A 19,051-nucleotide genomic window follows, 5' to 3' on the forward strand; every position below is an offset into this window, starting at 1 on the left:
GAGAGTTTCTGAAGGAAATAAAGTGTGAAATGGCTCAGCTACAGATGAGGATATGCAATGTATTCAGAAAACCAGCAACTGTTTCCAAATATTGCAATTTTTCTAATATGGTAGCTCTTCTGTAAGAAAGAAAAACAATCAAATTAAGATTTATAGAATTACAGACCAGTGGCTCTCTTGGTGATAATGGAGAAACTGATAGAGTCTAATTAAGAATAGCTTCCTTCAACATCAGGATAAGGTTAACCTGCTAAGGTCAAATCACCCACTGAGTCTATAAAGAGAACACTGTTTCTCTCCATCCTATTAAACTTATCTGGAAATGTCAATAAAATACTAGATAGAAGTAAACCAGTAAATGTAATTTATTTGGGAATTACATGAAGCTTGTAACAAGGTCACATGAAACTACCGGAGAAAAATAAGCACAGTCTTTGGGAGGAGAGGCCACAAGAGAAACTTCTGTCATTAACTGTAAAACCTGCTAAGTAATGAAAACAAAGTTTCAGGGACAATTTTCTTCCCTAACACCATGTTACCTTTTCCAGACACACATAGATCACCTTCAATTAAAAAAAAAAAAAAAAAAAAAAAAAGAAGAATTTCACTATACACAAGATGCAGAGTAACAGTAGGGAAGGAAGATGTGCTTCCAAATCAAGAAAAAAACGGTAAGAGACCAACATGCAATGGCAAAATAAGCATGTAACAAAATTTTTACCTAGCAAATGGAATCTGAATGCCATAACTGAGTTTAAATTTCTCATCACTGTGCTCTGTGTAAGCATCAGATTTTAATGAAAACTAAGAATAAAGTAATGAGACTGATTTTTACGTAGTCAAATGAGGGCTGTACCTTCAAAGCGGTCACCTTTGCACAAGACGTATGCTTATTCCGGTAGTATATATTTGCCCTTAATCAATCCATTTCCAAAATTCTCTCTATAGAACTGCCCACAGAGCCAGTGGCATATTGTTCTGAAGTTATCCAATGGTGGCAAACCTCCACCCTTCAAGAGTGGAGCCAGAAGCCATTAGAGTAGGATGGAATTTCCTCCCCAAAGCAACCTTAGCTAGCCCCATTCTACAACCTCAGATGACTTCTGTTTCAGCATGAAGGAGCAGTATTATATTGGAAAGGGCAAGGGCATGCAGTAGGAGCTTGAAGAAATCCACACAAGGGCCTGTGGCAACCTCCTATGAAACTATTTGAGAGCTCCAAATGTAGGAAAGTTCTGATACCAAATCAAGACTTGTTTCACTACGTAACTTCCACTTCCTCTTAGAATTGTTCTCTGAAGTCACAAAAGTACCAGCAGCCTTTCAAATACTGTGGATTGCTGTAAAAATCCCCATTTTCCTTGACCCAGTAACCTGCTGCCTTCACTTCAGGCTAAATATATAGCTCCATTATATAGTCCTCCTATGGCACCATTCCTCGTCCTTTCAATGTTCTGGTCACTCGCCACTCACTGAATTATAGCTGTTTCTGTGTCCCATCTTCATCCAATCTTGCCCCCTCATTAAAGAAGCAATTTCTGCGACTTCCCTGGTGGTGCAGTGGTTAAGAATCCACCTGCCAATGCAGGGGACACAGGTTCAAGCCCTGGTCCAGGAAGATCCCACATGCTGTGGAGCAACTAAGCCCGTGCACCACAACTACTGAGCCTGCACTCTAGAGCCCGCGAGCCTCGGTGTCATCTCTAGACATTCTGATTTAATTCCTCTGGGGTGAAGCTTGGGCAAAGGGATTTCTAAAACCCCAACAGGTGACTCTGATGTGCAGCCAAGGCTGAAAACAATTGTTCTAGAAATTTGACCTGGGTCCCTGATATATGTGTCTATGGAGAGGAAAAAAGAAGAGGGGTAAAGATGTCTTTATTTGGCTATAACATTCCCAAATGTACTGCACCCGGCTGTCCTGTATAATATATAAATTAACTGTCAGGATCCCAGAGTATCTTGCACTGAAAATGCTTCTATTTGTCTTTATTATCAGCTTACAAACTAGCACATATGAGGCCCAATATGTTAAGCACACTTCTGAAAAAATACAGCAAGTCATTTTGAATCAAAGGTCAATCCTTTGTATCACTGGGATATAAGGATCCCAAATAGGACTATGTTTCTTTTCCTTTTTTTTTTTTTTAACATCTTTATTGGAGTATAATTGCTTTACAATGGTGTGTTAGTTTCTGCTTTATAACAAAGTGAATCAGCTATACATATACATATATCCCCATATCTCCTCCCTCTTGCGTCTCCCTCCCACCCTCCCTATCCCACCCCTCTATGTGGTCACAAAGCACCAAGCTGATCTCCCTGTGCTATGCGGCAGGACTATATTTCTGTCCTGCCTATGGGCTAGCCCCTTAAATTCCTTATATTGATTAGGAAGTATTATAAAGATGATATTGCATTTTTGATATTAATATTTTAAAATTTTTAAGTTGAAAAATATAACTTTGAAAAGATTAAAGCTAACTACTAGTGGAATGAATCCCTCCCAGAGCAACAGAGAACATTAAAATATCACACACAGCAAAAGGCAGGAAATAAAGGAAAACACAATAAATCATGAAAAACAGATAACATCAAATGGATGAAATAAGAAGAAAAATTAAGAAATAACTTATTGATTACACTATATGCTAGGTTATAAAGTATCCCCTTAAATTTTTAAAAAATTGATATAATCCTGAGTATGTTATCTCTGACCAAAATGTGATTGAGTCAGAAATCAATAATATAAAGACAAATAGGAAGCCATCATGTTTGGAAACTAAGCAATACTTGAAACTAAATAACACATTTCTAAATAACCAATGGATTAGCGAAGGAATTTCAGTGAAAACTGGAAAGCAGTTTGAACTAACTGATAATGAAAATACAACTAGAGCTACAATTACAGGAAAAATTATAGCATAAATATATATATATATTAGAAAACAAGGGTGAAATTTAGTGTATATGTATATATCAAGAAATTAGAAAACACTTCACAATATATACAAATATATAATCATTATGTCATATACCTGAAACTAATATAATTTTATATGTCAATTATATTAAACAGCAAATTAAACCCAAAGAAAGTATAAGGGAAGGAATAATAAAGACAGCAGCAGAAATTAAGGAACTAAAGAAACCAACATGTAATTTAGAAAATCAAAGCTTGTCAATAATATAATCAATAAACCCCTACAAGACTGATAAAGTAAGGAAAAGAACAAATTACCAATTGGAATGAAAAATATGACATCACTACTAATCTCACAGATGATAAGAAGACAATAAGAAGCATTAAAGGCTTTATATTTATAATTTTCAAAACTTTGGACAAATTCAGAGAAAAACACAACATACCAAACTGAAATAAGAAATAGAAAATCTGAATAGTCTTAACCTAACAAAGCAATGGAATCACTAATTGAAAACTGTCCCCAAAAGAAATCTCCATGTCCAGGTGGCTTAAGCAATAATGCTTCAAAACGCTGAAGAAAGAATTAATACCAATCTTACAGAAAATCGTTCAGAAGATAGAAAAAGAGGAAACACTTCTAAGCTTTATGAGGCCAGGGTAACCTTATCACCCACATCTGTCATTACTAGGAAAGAAAATTATGGGTCAATCCTTCTTATGAACATACATGCAAAATTCCTAAACAGAGTATGAGCAAACTGAATCAAGCAATTAAAAAAAGGGACAATTCACTATTCAATGTTACACAGCAATATATATAAATAAATACTGATCCAGGCTATAATATAGATAAACCTTGAAAACACTATTCCAAATGAAAGAAGCCAGTCATGAATGACCACGTATTATAGTATTCCATTCACAGGAAATATCCAGAACAGCAAATATATAAAGACATAAAGATGCAAAGCAGCTTTGTGGGGCTTAGGACTTGGAGTAGGAGAAGGCTGGGAGGAAATGGGGAATGACTGACTGCTAATGGGTACGGGTTTCTTATGGAGGATCGGGTACAAAAATGTTCTAAAATTTGATTATGATGATTGCTGCACAACTCTGTGAATATACTAATAAACATTGAATTGTATATGTTAAATGGATGAATTGTATGGCATGTTACTTGTATCTCCATAAAACTGTTAAAAAACAGTGTACAGTATATAATAGTTATATGCTCAGACAAAACAGATGTAGAACTCATAAGAAATGGGAAGTGAAATGCAGGAAACGATGTGTAAAAAATTATTTTTAACTGTTCTCAACAATCACATTAATGGTGGTGGTATTAGCATGGTTATTCTGAGACTGTACCATACATTGTTAAAATTTTAATACCTATATTTATTACTAATGCCGAGTGCCAACATGAGTCTCTTGGAGCAGAACAGATTATTATTACTACTTACATACGGTAAGTAGGTAATACCATTCTGGCTCTTCTGGGTCCCAGGTCTTATCCCAGGAGCAAGGTGATGAGAATGAGATGGAATTTTTCAAGTAATTCCATCTTCTGTAGGTAAGGTATAAATCTGTATATTTACTTAGGAAAAAAGAGACAATTGTTTTCCTTCTCCTTCTGAGAGCTTCTTTGGAAAAGTAAAGGGAAAGACTTGTGTCTTCATTTTGGAACATAAAAAAAATCTCTCTGGGGAGGAATAAACTAGTGTCTGCAGCTTTACAACCCAGGAGATGTCTCTTAAGGTCCTGGTCTCAACCCCCACCCCTGAAATGTAAACACAGACCTCCAGAGAAGTAAATCTCTCTGCAGTCCGCTCTGTCTGCTCCAACATACATTAAATTCTAATGCTTGTCTTTTAGCCGAGGTCCCAAGTTTCTGCAAAACTTGCTCAGAAAGCCCTAATTATGTAGAAACATAAGCCTATTTTCTCTACAACCCTACATATACAATGTGGTACAAAATAAATGAGAAATTGAGTTAGACCAAAAGACTGGACTGTCAAGTCAGACTCAAACAAATCCAAGACCTTATTCAGCATCAATCTTTACTGATAACCTAAAGAACAGAAATAAACAACACAGCAAATCAGGGAGAGATCCAGGACTATCAGAACATCTTTCCAAGTCCTTCACTGTCACACTGGTTATGCTCTGGCCCAGGTTGGCGTAAAGGGTCAATTAGAATTATAGCACCATTCTCCATTTCTTGCCCAACAAAACCAACTTTTTCTCATGCACATTCACATTCAGTGACCACGGTAGTGATCAGAGATTACTGTTCAATTAAGTTGTGGATTCCATCTGGTTTGAGAATTTAACTATATCCCAGATATCACAGTGTAGGTTTTAACAGTCATTGGCTTCCAGATATCATTGTTCAAAATGCTCTCTTCAGGTCAACACAGTGTTACTCCTTTATCTGGCCAATCTCAATCAATGCACCATGGAAAGATAATCCCCTTTATATCTATCTGTGGTACCTGGGCCATTAGAAAACAAATATAGGGGTCACACTGTCTAGTAATGTCCTACCACAATCTAGGCTAATGGTAGTATTCCTGTATACTGGCATCCTTAGCTTGGCTTCTGATACTCCTTTGATCTTTAAAATTAGCAACTTCCGGGGCTTCCCTGGTGGCGCCGTGGCTAAGAATCCGCCTGCCAATGTAGGGGACACGGGTTTGAGCCCTGGTCCAGGAAGATCCCACATGCCACGGCGGAAGCAAGCCCGTGGGCCACAACTACTGAGGCTGCGCTCTAGAGCCCGCGAGCCACAACTACTGAGCCCACACTACACAACTACTGAAGCCCGCGCGCCTAGAGCCCGTGCTCTGCAATAAGAGAAGTCACCCAATGAGAAGCCCACACACCGCAACAAAGAGTAGCCCCCGCTCGCTGCAACTAGAGAAAGCCTGCGCGCAGCAACGAATACCCAACGCAGCCAAAAATAAAATAAAATTAAGTAAATTTAAAAAAAAATAGCAACTTCCATATTGAGTAGAATATTCAATAGTCTTTTCTGGGTAAGTATTCAGGCCCTCTTCCTATACTGTTGACTGACACAATGTTCCATGAAAGTAAATATTCCATTAGTCCAGTCATTTAGAGCTTTGCTCTCCCTTCAGGGCCGTTTCTAGATGTAGTCAGTCTCCTGGAAAAGAGCTCCCTCTAGTGTCTATATTTGGACTAGCGGGTTCTTTTCAACATGAAGAACTTCCAGGAACATTCCATATTTTGGTCTGATGTAGTACCGCAAGACCAGGATCAAAAATCCCTACAGAACATCTTTCACAGCAGAGGCAATAGTAATCAACCCACAACATGTGTTATGACCATGGTACATTAGTGGCATTTGTACAATTTAGGAAAATGGCTTGTACACAAAAATAATGTTAAGCCCCATAAGATTATCAATTGGTGTATTATACCAAATACACCTCTGCCTGGGTGTCACAGGTTTTCCATAAATGTACTTTGCATAACTCCAGAGAGGAGTTATAAGTAATATCAATTCATTATATCTCTACCAAATCCATCTCCTTCAAGGGTCGTGTTCCAATTTCCTTAAATGAAGTCCATTACATTCACATACTCTGTATTTGAAGGACTAGATCAAGCTACGGCAGGCAGTAAAAATCCGCTCTCCATTATATCTAGGTAGATATCTTAGCAACATATTGTTTTGCTTTATGCCCACAAAGAGTGCAAAAGCTCTACAGTTCAGAATCCTCCACCTACATAATTCATTAGCAATAATCATCAGAAAAATGATCAGAATGGTAGCTACAGACAATAAACCAATAACTGAATGGTAACTGTAGTAAACTACCCCTACTCTGAACCATCAATTGGAACACTGTCATTTTGTTGCTTCAAATTATCTAGGTAAAATCTTCACGTAGAGCTCATATATCAGCAACTTCCCTTCTCTACAGAAAAGAGGTCCAGAGTTTTCTCTCAACATAAGTTAAGTAGTCAGCATCAGATCTGAGAGGGATGCCTAAGAGTGTTATTTTCTAGCTCAGAGGCTCTGGCACGGAGGTCACATGACTGTACTCTGCCACAGAACTGTAATCTACTTGTAAGTGCTTTTCCATCTCCTCTGATTCCCTCCATTTCCATTTACTACCTGTTTTGACCCATACCCTTTCCCCTATGATTGGCCTTTCTGGCTCAGTAGACGTATTATAAACCCACAGGGGCAGTAAAAACAGCAGCCTTGTTAGCACTTCTCCTTGGACTGACTCACAGGCTGATATTACAGGATTTGACAGATAAAGAATCACAGGACACATGGCCCTGTGTTTAGAGATAGGCCTTAATTTATCTCTACGGGTGAAGCTATGACATATCCCTAACAGTCTTTAAGAATATGCACTGTCAAATTTAGTAGTATTAATATTGTGTTTTGTGAATTTATAACACTTTATTTTGGTACATGTAACTTTAAACCCAGGCCTGGGACCAGTATAGATCAGGCAAAACAAAAGAAAAAATTTGTGAAATAGGAAAAATATATAGTTCTGTACTTGGCGTCATCTCCCATCACCTCATTCCTACGTCCCAATCCTAGAACCTTTGCCAGTAGAGTCTTCGCATTACTTCCTATCATAGTCAATATTAGCACAAAATAATTTAACTAATTAAGCTAACCATAAATCTTTTCTTTTCCTTACCAGCCATTTTAATTAACTAGTGTGTCAATTCCCCATTCCAATTTTCAATTACATCGCTGCTCTAAGGATGCTAACAAATGTAGTAGGTCCATGAGATATTTCTTGTCCATTTCTGTGTTATTTATAGCAGTGAAATGTATACAGTGGTCAGAATATATTGAAGTGGACCAAAAGATGGGGAACTGGCTGCTCCAAACTTTAACTGTACTTCCCAATATTGCTTGAGTACGGTTTAGTGTTGAATAGGCATCATCTTAGTTAACACTCATTTGCAGTCTCTTGGGGCTTCTGGTAAAGGTCCAATATAATCTACTTGACAGCTAATATGGCAGTCCTTGTCTTTGGGAAATTTTATTCACTGCCCTGTTTATTTTCATTTTTAAAATTTGCTTTAAAATAAAATTCACCAATTTTAAGTTTCAGGAAATATATATAGGCATGTAGCCACCATCATAATGATATGGAATATTTCCACCCCTCTAAAAAGTTCATGAGAGAAGTTGTAGGCTGTTCTTTTCCTGCTTTACAGTTAGTCTTTCCCCCAACTCCCAGCATCTGGCAACCAGTTATTTACCATGTGTCTGTATAAGTTTCTATTTTCAAAATGTCATATAAATGGAATAATTATAATACGAAGCTTTACTTGTATCCCACTATTGTGATGCGTTGCAGTTTTATTTTCATTCAATTCAAATACTTTCTTCTTTGACTAGTGGGTTATTTAGAAGTATACTGGTTAATTTCAAAGTGTGGGGGATTTTCCAGATATATCTGTTAATCTTTGTATATTCAGAGAACATACTTTGTCTGATTTCAGTATGATGACATATACTGAGACTTCTTTTATGATTCACAATATGGTTTATCTTGATGAATGGTCCACGTGTGCTTAAATGTGTATTTTGCTGCTAATGCATGAAGTGTTTTATGAGGGGCAAGTAGGGTGAGTTGGTTGGTAGTGCTGTTCAAACTTTCTATATCCTAAAAATTTTCTGTCTACTGTACCTGGTTTAGCTATTACTGAAAAAAAAAATGTTGAAAGCTCTGTGTATAACCGTGGATTTGTCCAATTCTCCCTATATCAGTTTCGTGTTGTGTATCTTAAGGCACTGTTATGGGTGCACAGATCTTTTAGACTGCTATGCTCTCTTGATAAATTGACCCCTTTATCACTATGAAATGTCCTTCTTTATCCCTAATAATACTCCTTGTTCTAAAGACTACTTTGTCTGACATTAATATAACCACCTCAGCTTTCTTTGAATTAGTGTTACCATGGAGTATCTTTTTCCATCAATTCACTTTTAGCCTATTTATGTCTTTACAATTAAGGCAAGTTTCTTATAGAAAGCATATAGTTGAGCCTTCTTTTTCATTTTTTAATTGAATCTGCAAATCCCTCCCTTTTAATTGGAGGTGTCTGAATAATTTACATTTAATGTAATTATTGAAATGATTAAGTTTAAATCTACCATCTTACCTTTTGTTTTCTATTTTTCTCATCTGTTCTGTTTGTTTTTTCCCTTTCTTGACTGCTTTTGGATTATTTTACAATACTCAATTTACTCTCCTACACACCTATTTTATTTTTTAGTGGTTCTTTATGGTTTACATTTTACATCTGTAAGTTATCAGTCCACAATCAAATAGTATTATATAATTATGTATAATTTAAGAATCTTACACATTGTACCTTCATTTCACTGTCCTTTCCCCCTTATACTATTTGTGCTACTATAATTATATATCTACTTCCCATATAAACCCCACAACTCACTACCATTATTTTTTCTTTAAATAATCTAGCTAATCTTCTTAAAAGTTAGGAGAATAGATTTAAAATTTATCTACTCCATTATTTCATTGCTCTTTATCACCTTGCAAGATTCAAATTTCATCAATTATTATTTCCTTCTGTCCAAAAAACTTCCCTTAATATTACTTGAAATGCAGATCTAAAGGTGATGAATCCCCCAATTTTTTTTTTTTTTTGTGGTACACGGGCCTCTCACTGTTGTGGCCTCTCCCGTTGCGGAGCACAGGCTCCGGACGTGCAGGCTCAGCGGCCATGGCTCACGGGCCCAGCAGCTCCGCAGCATGTGGGATCTTCCCGGACCGGGGCACGAACCCGTGTCCCCTGCAACAGCAGGCGGACTCTCAACCACTGCGCCACCAGGGAAGCGCAATCCCCCAATTTTTGTACATCTGAGGATGTCTTTATATGGTCTTCGTTTCGAAATTTATTTTTACTGGGTATAAAATTCTTGGTGACTTTTATTGATTTTCAGTACCTTAAGATATAAATTCATTGTATTCCATTTTGGACAGCTTTTGAGACAAAGCCTGTTGATTTTTTTATCTTTGCTTTCTGTATAGAATTAATTTTTTCACACTGACTGCTTTTAAGATTTTCTCTTGACCACTGGTTTTCAGCAATTTGATGATAATGTGCCTTGTGATTCTCCTCATGTTTCTTCTGCTTGGGTTCATTGAAATTTTGGATCTGTAGATGTAGAGTTTTCATCAAACTGGAAAAATCTTTTGCCCATTATTTCTTCAAATATTCTCCCCATCCTATTTCCTAGGACACTACACCTAAGTTAGTCTGCTTGTTATGGTACCACAGCTCCCTGATACTGTGTTAATTATTTTCAGTCCTTTTTTTCCTCTATGATTCATTTTTGACAGATACTATTTGTCTTCAGATTCACTCATCTTTTCTGCAATGTCTAATTGCTGTGTATTGTTCATTTCAGATAAGGTATTTTTGAAGTAGTATTTGGGCCTTTTTATATTTTTTATTTCTTATCATAATCATGTTTTCCTCTAGTTTTTCGAGCATTATGATCATATTTATAGGAGCTGTTATAACTTCCCTGCCTGCCAGTTCCAAACCTGGGTGTATTTTGATTGATTTTCTCAGTATTAATCACATGTTCTTCCTTCTTTCCATGCCTGGTAACTAAGACACAAGGCATTATGAATTTTATACTGTGTGTTGGATTTTATTATTTTCCTTTAAATAGTTTTAGATTTTGTTCTGGCATAAGTTAAGTTATTTGAAATCAGTTTGATCCTTTTGAGGCTTGCTTTTAAATTTTGCTACATCAGGTTCATAGCAGCCTTTAGTCTAAGGCTCATGACTACTAAGGTGATACCTGTTTGAGGACTCTACCTGATATCTGATGTATGATGAGGTCTTTCCACTGGTGGAAACATGGATGTTTCCAGTTTTATGTGAACTCTGGAAATTGTTCAGCCTATTGTTTTTTTGGGGTTTTTTTGTTTTGTTTTGCGGTATGCGGGCCTCTCACTGTCGTGGCTTCTCCCGTTGCGGAGCACAGCCTCCGGACGCGCAGGCTCAGCGGCCATGGCTCACAGGCCCAGCCGCTCTGCGGCATGTGGGATCTTCTCAGACCGGGGCACGAACCCGTGTCCCCTGCATCAGCAGGCGGACTCTCAAACACTGTGCCACCAGGGAAGCCCCAGCCTACTGTTTTTTGATGATTCTTTCTTCAGCTGGAGGTAGCTCCCTTTCACACATATGCAGATCCATACTCTGCCAAAGACTGAGAGAAGCTTTCTATAGGTCTACAGAGGTTTCTCTCCATGAAGATCCCTCTGTCTGGTATTCTGTCCCACAAAATCTCAGCACTTGGTCTCTCTGAATTGTGATCTCTGTCTCCTCAGTTCAGTGAAAACTGCCTGAGCTCTCTTTGGGTTCTTTTCCCTTATGCTGCAGTGTAGAAATTACCTCCAGGCAGTTAGCTAAGACAATTGTAGCACTCACCTCACTCATTTTCTTTCTCTTAGGGATTACAATTTGCTTGTTTTAGCTCAGGTCTCCACTCAAATTCAGATTTCTTTATGGTGGTTCTGTGAATAGTGATGAACAGCATTCCTAAATGATGAATATGTTTTTGCCTAAATCCACAAAGCCCTTCTAGTCTTAGATTCTTGTTTATTACTGAATCCTGTGGGAGATATCAACTTAATTCTCAAATTTTGAGGAACGTACCATGGTTGCTCCAGCCCATATAATTCTCAGGAAACTCAAAGACTGAGCTAGCCCTTGAATTTCAGCTGGATTTGTCAGCCCGCCTCTATTTTTCATATATATAATATAGTTCTTAACTCCTCCTGAGTTTCTTCCTCTGAAGAGGCAATTCTCACGATTTTATCAATGCAATGCACTAACTTGGTTGGTATTAATGTTTTTCAAGTCCAGGTCTTACCTCACTGGATTGTGATGATGAATTTAAACATTACAGTGGCAGCACAGTAAATGTATATTGAGTTCCAGTCCATGAGAATGGAACATATTGTACATGGATGGACTCTGAAACTGGTGTTGTAAAGTAGGTGTTGGTCAGGGCTATAATGGCATACTAGTCCCCCTGGTCCTTTTGCACTTCCTGTTTATAGTCTTTTTATATCAGGTACAGCTATAGCAATAAGAAGCACTACCTTGTATAATCCTTGATTGCATATTGTTAACCTCCAGGAACTAGCCAGACTAGATGATTAAAAATGAGCAGTGATCTCCTACTGACCTCCTGGAATCCTTATTGCTTAATGTTTACTACTAAGAAGGGCCTGGGCAATTCCAAAGGTTTCCATTTAGCATAGCCAGTTAAAACAAAATGAAGCGACAGACTTAGTACACATCCCTGTAAAAAGGGTAAGGGCAACATATACACATAATATCCATACCAATTATGCATTCAGGTAAAGATGAAATGACCACAGGAGAAGCTCAAGAGTTATATTTTCCAATTTTTATAATTTCCAATTTTTAACCTTAGCCCTACTTTGGTTTTCTCCACTACAGCATTCCTATATACCACAAATTTCACCCTCAGCCTTTCAGTGCACAATTCCTATCTTTCACAGGGGCTACATAGGATACTGAGCCCAGTATCTAAAAAGTTTTGCATTCCACCCCAACAGTGTATGTAGCCTAAGATTCCCTACTAGGGACTGGGCAAACAGATCTGACTTCTCAGTGTTTTTCAGATTCTACGGCTTTCTGAGAGAATAAATTCAGTCCCCTTTTTATTTTCCATTGTAAATCATGATCCTCATAATTGGGCTAAATTTCTCCAGAACAGATAGAATGAATTTGCTGAAGCATTTTAAAAGGTGGTGCCAGGGGCTTCCCTGGTGGCGCAGTGGTTGAGAATCTGCCTGCTAATGCAGGGGACATGGGTTCGAGCACTGGTCTGGGAAGATCCCACATGCCGCGGAGCAACTAGGCCCGTGAGCCATGGCCGCTGAGCCTGCTCATCCGGAGCCTGTGCTCCGCAACGGGAGAGGCCGTGACAGTGAAAGGCCCGCACACCGCGATGAAGAGTGGCCCCCGCTCGCCACAACTAGAGAAAGCCCGCGCACAGAAACGAAGACCCAACACCGCCAAAATAAATTAATTAATTAATAAACTCCTACCCCCAACATCAAAAAAAGAAAAAAAAAAAGGTGGTGCCAGAATGCCTTTCCCATTTCCTAAAACTAATAGTGCTTTATTAGATCCTTAGTAAAAACTTCATCAATTTCCTACTTTGTCAACCCATTTTTCATAAGTCATCTGAAACAGTAACTGGTTGAGCCAGTTACTGTTCTCCTATCTTTTCATTTCTCTCCTTTTTTTTTTTTGTGGTACGTGGGCCTCTCACTGTTGTGGCCTCTCCTGTTGTGGAGCACAGGCTCCGGATGCGCAGGCTCAGCAGCCATGGCTCACGGGCCTAGCCACTCTGCGGCATGTGGGATCCTTCTGGACTGGGGCACGAACCCGTGTCCCCTGAATCAGCAGGCGGACTCTCAACCACTGTGCCACCAGGGAAGCCCATTCACTTCTCTCCTTTTTGCCTCCTTTCTTTTGGATAGCTTGGCAGTTTTTTCACAATGCAGCCCTATGCATGGTAACTAAGCCAGCAGATCAGTTACTGCCCTGAATAGTCTCTTGGCTTCCCAAGAGCAATGTTTTCATGATGACCTACTCGCATGACTTCATCATTTGTGCCAATGGCATCAAATTATGTGTCTCCCTCTGGTCTTAATAAAGCCAGTCTAGGGTTAATTGTAACTTATACCATTTCTATTATTGCTTTGGAAGGAGTATTCCATTTGTAGTTCAAGGAAGGGGTGAGGCACCTACTCTTCTCAGGGTAAGATTGCCAAATCCTAACCATAATGCACTATAGCAAGTTAGTTGTCATACCGTTCAGAAGTATACAGAATGGACTGTCATATCATCCATCTGCTCAACCTAGATACTCCTTTCCATTCAACAATGTCTAGAATAGTGATATGGCTTCCTGATTGTTAATTCCAAAAATCCATGTCAATAATCTTTCCCCAGGCTTCTGCTGCTATTTTCTATAAAGAGCACTAACTCTTAAACAGAATACTCTTAGCATTGAGTAGTCACCTGACCTTGGTCTCCAACTACCTGTACAGTATTTCTACTGATCAACTGAGTTACTTTGTTAGCAAATATATATGGAAGCAGAAGGTTTTCCAGTGATGGGTAAAGATAGTCTCAAGCTTTTTCTCCAACTACTATCTCTTTTTTTTGTTTGTTTTTAAATTGTCCTGCTTTTACCGGGGCTGCTAACAATAGTTAAGTCCTCATCACCATTTTCTACCCTTTTTTTTCTTGCCAAAAGGTGTCTTATATATCTGTGCGTCTGAAAAACAAAATCCCACTGACTAGGCCAATTTGCAATAACAAAAGACTGTTCTGTGAAATCAGACTCATACAAACCAGAGACCTTACCTAGTAAGGTCAAGCTTTACTAATAATTCCAAGGATACAAGCAATCAAAGGGCCAGGTGAAGCAGGGAGAGGGCCAGAACTATGAGTGAAGCCCTCCAGGTGTTTTCTGGTCACACTGAACCTGACGTGAACCAGGTCAACAGGTAAGGTCTCTAAGCAATGCATGTAGCTTACATCACTTACACAGAAAATAGATACCTCAGGCATAAAACATCTTGATTGATTTCCTATTCAGGTAGTTACATACCTTACATGACATGTTCCAGGAAGCCATGCCCCCAAACCCAAAGATTCCAGGTTTGTTTACCAAAACCAACCACAGCAACCAGATACGTCCTGTTAAAGGCAGTTTAAAGATAAGGACTCCTCCCCACTAGTAAATATCATTAGTGATTTTGTTTTGTTTATTTTTGTCATGACATCTGTAATTAATGTTTATAAGGAGATTTATATGAGTTCTTCCTTTTTTTCCAGGGGACTTACCCCAGTTACTGGAAAGAATGGGTTACAGATCTACTACTTGATCTTTTGTTCCCAGTAATTGTGGGATCTTCTAATCAATAACATCTCCTATGTCCTTGAGAATCAAGAACATTTTTCACTGTGGAAGAAAGCACAGATGGAAGACAGAATAATTCCAGTCCTTATATAGCCCTAAATTTGATTTCAAAATATCATGAACTCCTGAGGTTATACATATACACATACATATATATCATTTCCCATTAAAAAAAAACCCAAGGCCTTCTTAAAGAAATGGATGTTCTAGGTCTGGGGCAGAAAATGTACAAAATGACACTATATGTTCATAGCAGTACTATTTATAATGGTACCAAACTAGAAACTACCCACAGGCTATGGAAGATAGAATGGACAATTCAACTGTGGTTTACTCCTACAATGGAACACTACACTATAAGGAGAAATGAGCAAACTATTACATCATTCAATAATGTGGATGAATCTCATAAGCATAATGTTGAGCCAAAGAAGCCCGACACAATGGAGCCTATACTCTATGATTCGGCCATATAAAATTCAAGAACAGGAAAAACGAATCTACAGTATTAAGTATCAGAAGAGCTATTACCTCTGGGAGGGCAAGGCAAGTATTGACTAGGGAGATATTAGCAATATTCTATATCTAGATTTGGGTGTTGATTATATAGATACGTTCACTTTTTGAAAATTCACCAAGTTGGACACAAGAATTTGTGCAATTTTTTGTATTTATGTTATACTTCAATAAAAGGTTAATTAAAAACAAAACAAAACATGAAGTAAATCTACATTGACATGGAAAAAAAAAACTCCAAAACATATTGTTGAGTGAAAAATAGGCAAGTTGCCCATCAATATACAGAGTAAGATACTCTTCATATAACATTTCTATGTAGAAGTACTGTGATTGTTTTATGGCTTTTTAAATATTACATATACACATACCAAAAAAGTGATTAAAAAGATGATCAGCATCACTCTGGTGGGTATCTCTGGGAAAGGGAATCATTGGCAGCAGAGGAGCAGATAGAAAACACATCAAATCTTTTCTGTAACCATGAAAATTTAACATTACATGGCAAGAATGTTTTCATGTAATACTCATACAATTAAAAATAAATATTTCTAAAAGGCAGGATTGTTCTTAAATCCAATGTGGAAACACTTCTTTAAATAAGTCTAAAAACCAGAAACCTCTTTAAGCACTAAGCCATTAATGTGAAAATTTCACGAGTTCACTCACGCCTGCAAGACACCAAGGTTGTCTAACACAATTATTCGAAATTTGTTTTTTATACGTCCATATAGAATCAACTCTTTTATAAGACCATTCCATAATCTCACGGGCCACAAAACTTTGCTGACCCGCTCTGTGAATGGAAAGGTCCTATTGTCCCATTTTTTGTTTAAAACTTTTTCTGAAAATTTTAAAGTGTGTGTGTGTAAGCTTGGAAACCTATATTGCATCATTTATGTTTGTGTCTTTAGAAGGAATGTGCCACTCAACAAATCTTTCTTTAATAGTGTTCTTGAGAATAACTTTCATCTTTGCACACCGAAAGGCAATCAATAGAAACTATGTGCTGTAAATGTTCAAATCGGATCTATACTTTTGTCATTGGGATGTCAAGGACAAATTATCTCAGTTTTATATTTTACCCAAAAGTTTAATACAGTTAATCACCATCTCCAACCTTTACAGAGAGGCGCACACACATCCACACACACAAATGAAAAGACAAGCAATATCAGCCACGTACTATAATAAAGGTGGCAGTAAGGTCATATTCTATTGCTCTGTCTTTCTAACGGGGCAAGATCTCTCAGGGTTCTAATACATTCCATTTTCTAGTAGTAAAAGGGACAGAATATGTACTGTCCAGTGAGGTGTCACATGAACTTCATTACAGAACTATGCAATCTGAGAAAATCCAAAAGAGAGTGAGCGACAAAGAAAGTGAGAGAGCATATTCTGTATACATTCATATAGAAACTCATATGACAAATATATCCGTAGTGAGAACTTCAATCATAAAAGTTATTGAGGAACATTTTCTCAGAAATGAGAACACAACACCACCTCAATGTTTTTCTTTTTAACAGCTAAGGAGATCAACTGCATGCTCTCTAAATAAGGCTTTCCACTAAAGATAACACCTCAACTTCCACAAGAAGAGAGTAGCTTTGTGTTTACCAGGAAGAAATATTATGGAATCTTCCTTTTAATGCTGTTTAAAATGTGAAATTATCTGTGAAACCTTCCACAGCTTTGGACCTTGTTATTTTAGAGATCAGCAAGGTGAACACTCTCAAATGAGGTACATGTTTTAGGCTTTGAGAACCCTGAGGCTCCAGGGCATTTACTGTAATAGGTTCATGAAATAAATGAATTGGGCTCAAATCCCATGGTTTCTTGAAAATGAATGTAATTATAAAAATTCAAAGCAACAAATTAAATGTGTTCGTATGTAATATCCATTTTTGAATCAGATTACCACCTTGCCTGTTGTGTCTATGCTAACTGATCAAACGACATTTTCTCAAACGTGAATTTCTCATCATCCTCAACAAAAACCCACTACGCGGCTTATTTCTGATACCACAAACAAAGACAATCCTTCTATTTCAGCATTATTCAAAGTACGTTAAAAAAAAATACAAGGAAAATATCATGTGTTGTACCAAATACAGATTTTAAAAAGCTTCAAAAAAAATCAAACTACATTTTCTGTTTCCTATGAATATGAATTCCATATCTTATAAAAAGAACTTAAATTGAAGGACCACAATATAATACCAGTTTTAGAGGTAGTTATATATACTAAAAAAAGAAAAGAGTCTCACTATTAATCACTTTGGTTAATAATCAAAAGCCCATTTTAAAACTTCCCCTTACTCAATTTCTTCAGCTTGTGACTCCACATTTTTATATTCTAAGTCATTCTTCCTTTTTACTTGTAATTGCTTATTAGTGAACTCAGATTATCTGTGTGGTAACAGACAGCTCCCTTGGAATTCTGGTTACATACCTAGAGCTGCTACTTTGATGATGATTGCTTGAACGTTAGATGATATCATCTCTCGGAGCAAATCTTCCTGGTTTCTTTGCCAAAGGTAAGCTAAAGGCTGGAGATTAAGCCTTTTACACCTATAACATAATTTTTAAAAAATCAGATGATATCTTAATGTTCTATACTTGGATCCATAGCAATTACTTTGATTTTAAACATACTGTTTCTCTCAAGGATTTTAGCATATAAAATACTTTTAAAAACACGTTTTGCATAATGAAGTTTATATATACAACATAAATATATTTAATTTCCATGGGCTATGCATAAACAGATAAAAATGAAATCTCCAGGCAGAGAAGAAATATTAATTTTAGTAAGACTCTAAGTTTAGAAATCTATGCAAAAAAGCTTCCAAATGCTAATGGATGTTTATTCTTGTTTTAGAACTTTCTTGGGTATCAAAATTGTGAAGCACAGGAAAATACATTTATCCTAATAAAATAATTATATATTGATTACATTTATAATACCTATGGTTATATGAATTATTCTTATCTAATAACTCTGAAATTTTTTTTAAGAATTTGACTCTAAGAGGGGGAGGGATAAATTAGAAGTATGGGAGTTAACAGATAAAAATTACTATACATAAAATAGATAAACAAGGGTTTACTGTATAGTACAGGGAACTATATTCAATATCTTGTAATAACCTATAATGGAAAAGGATCTGAAAAAAATATATACCTGAATCACTTTGCTGTACACCTGAAACTAACATACTATTGTAAATCAACTATACTTCAATAAAAAAAGAGAAGGTAAAATAAAGATATGTTAATACAAACAAAAAGAATTAAGAAAAAGCATAATCATAATGACAGCAAAAAAAAAAAAAGAATTCGACTGAGTGAAAAGAAAATAGTAAGAACAAAAAGTACATTCATTGAATACCTACTATGCTGCAGGTATTGTACTACATATTTTACATTATGTTGCTGTAGAAAGAATGCAGATTTTGGATTCCAGACAAATCTGAGTTTGAAACCTCCTTCTACACTCACTAGCTGCATGACTTTGACAAGTCAGAGCTAAGCTCCAGGCTTTTAGTTTCCCAGTTCATACATACGGACAAAAATATTTC

The 19,051-nt window shown here is 37.0% G+C and overlaps 1 protein-coding gene across 1 annotated transcript in view; it reads right to left on the reverse strand.

Moving 5' to 3' along the window:
* DPH6 (diphthamine biosynthesis 6) overlaps nucleotides 1-19,051 on the reverse strand; it is a 179,223-nt gene that overhangs the window by 50,063 nt on the left and 110,109 nt on the right. The window contains exon 5 of the mRNA XM_082681668.1: nucleotides 17,923-18,041. Within this exon, the coding sequence (XP_082537794.1) occupies nucleotides 17,923-18,041 (119 nt within the window). The remainder of the gene's footprint in view (nucleotides 1-17,922; nucleotides 18,042-19,051) is intronic.

This window comes from Grampus griseus, assembly GCF_964374135.1.
Source record: "Grampus griseus genome assembly, chromosome: 2".
NCBI lineage: Eukaryota > Metazoa > Chordata > Mammalia > Artiodactyla > Delphinidae > Grampus > Grampus griseus.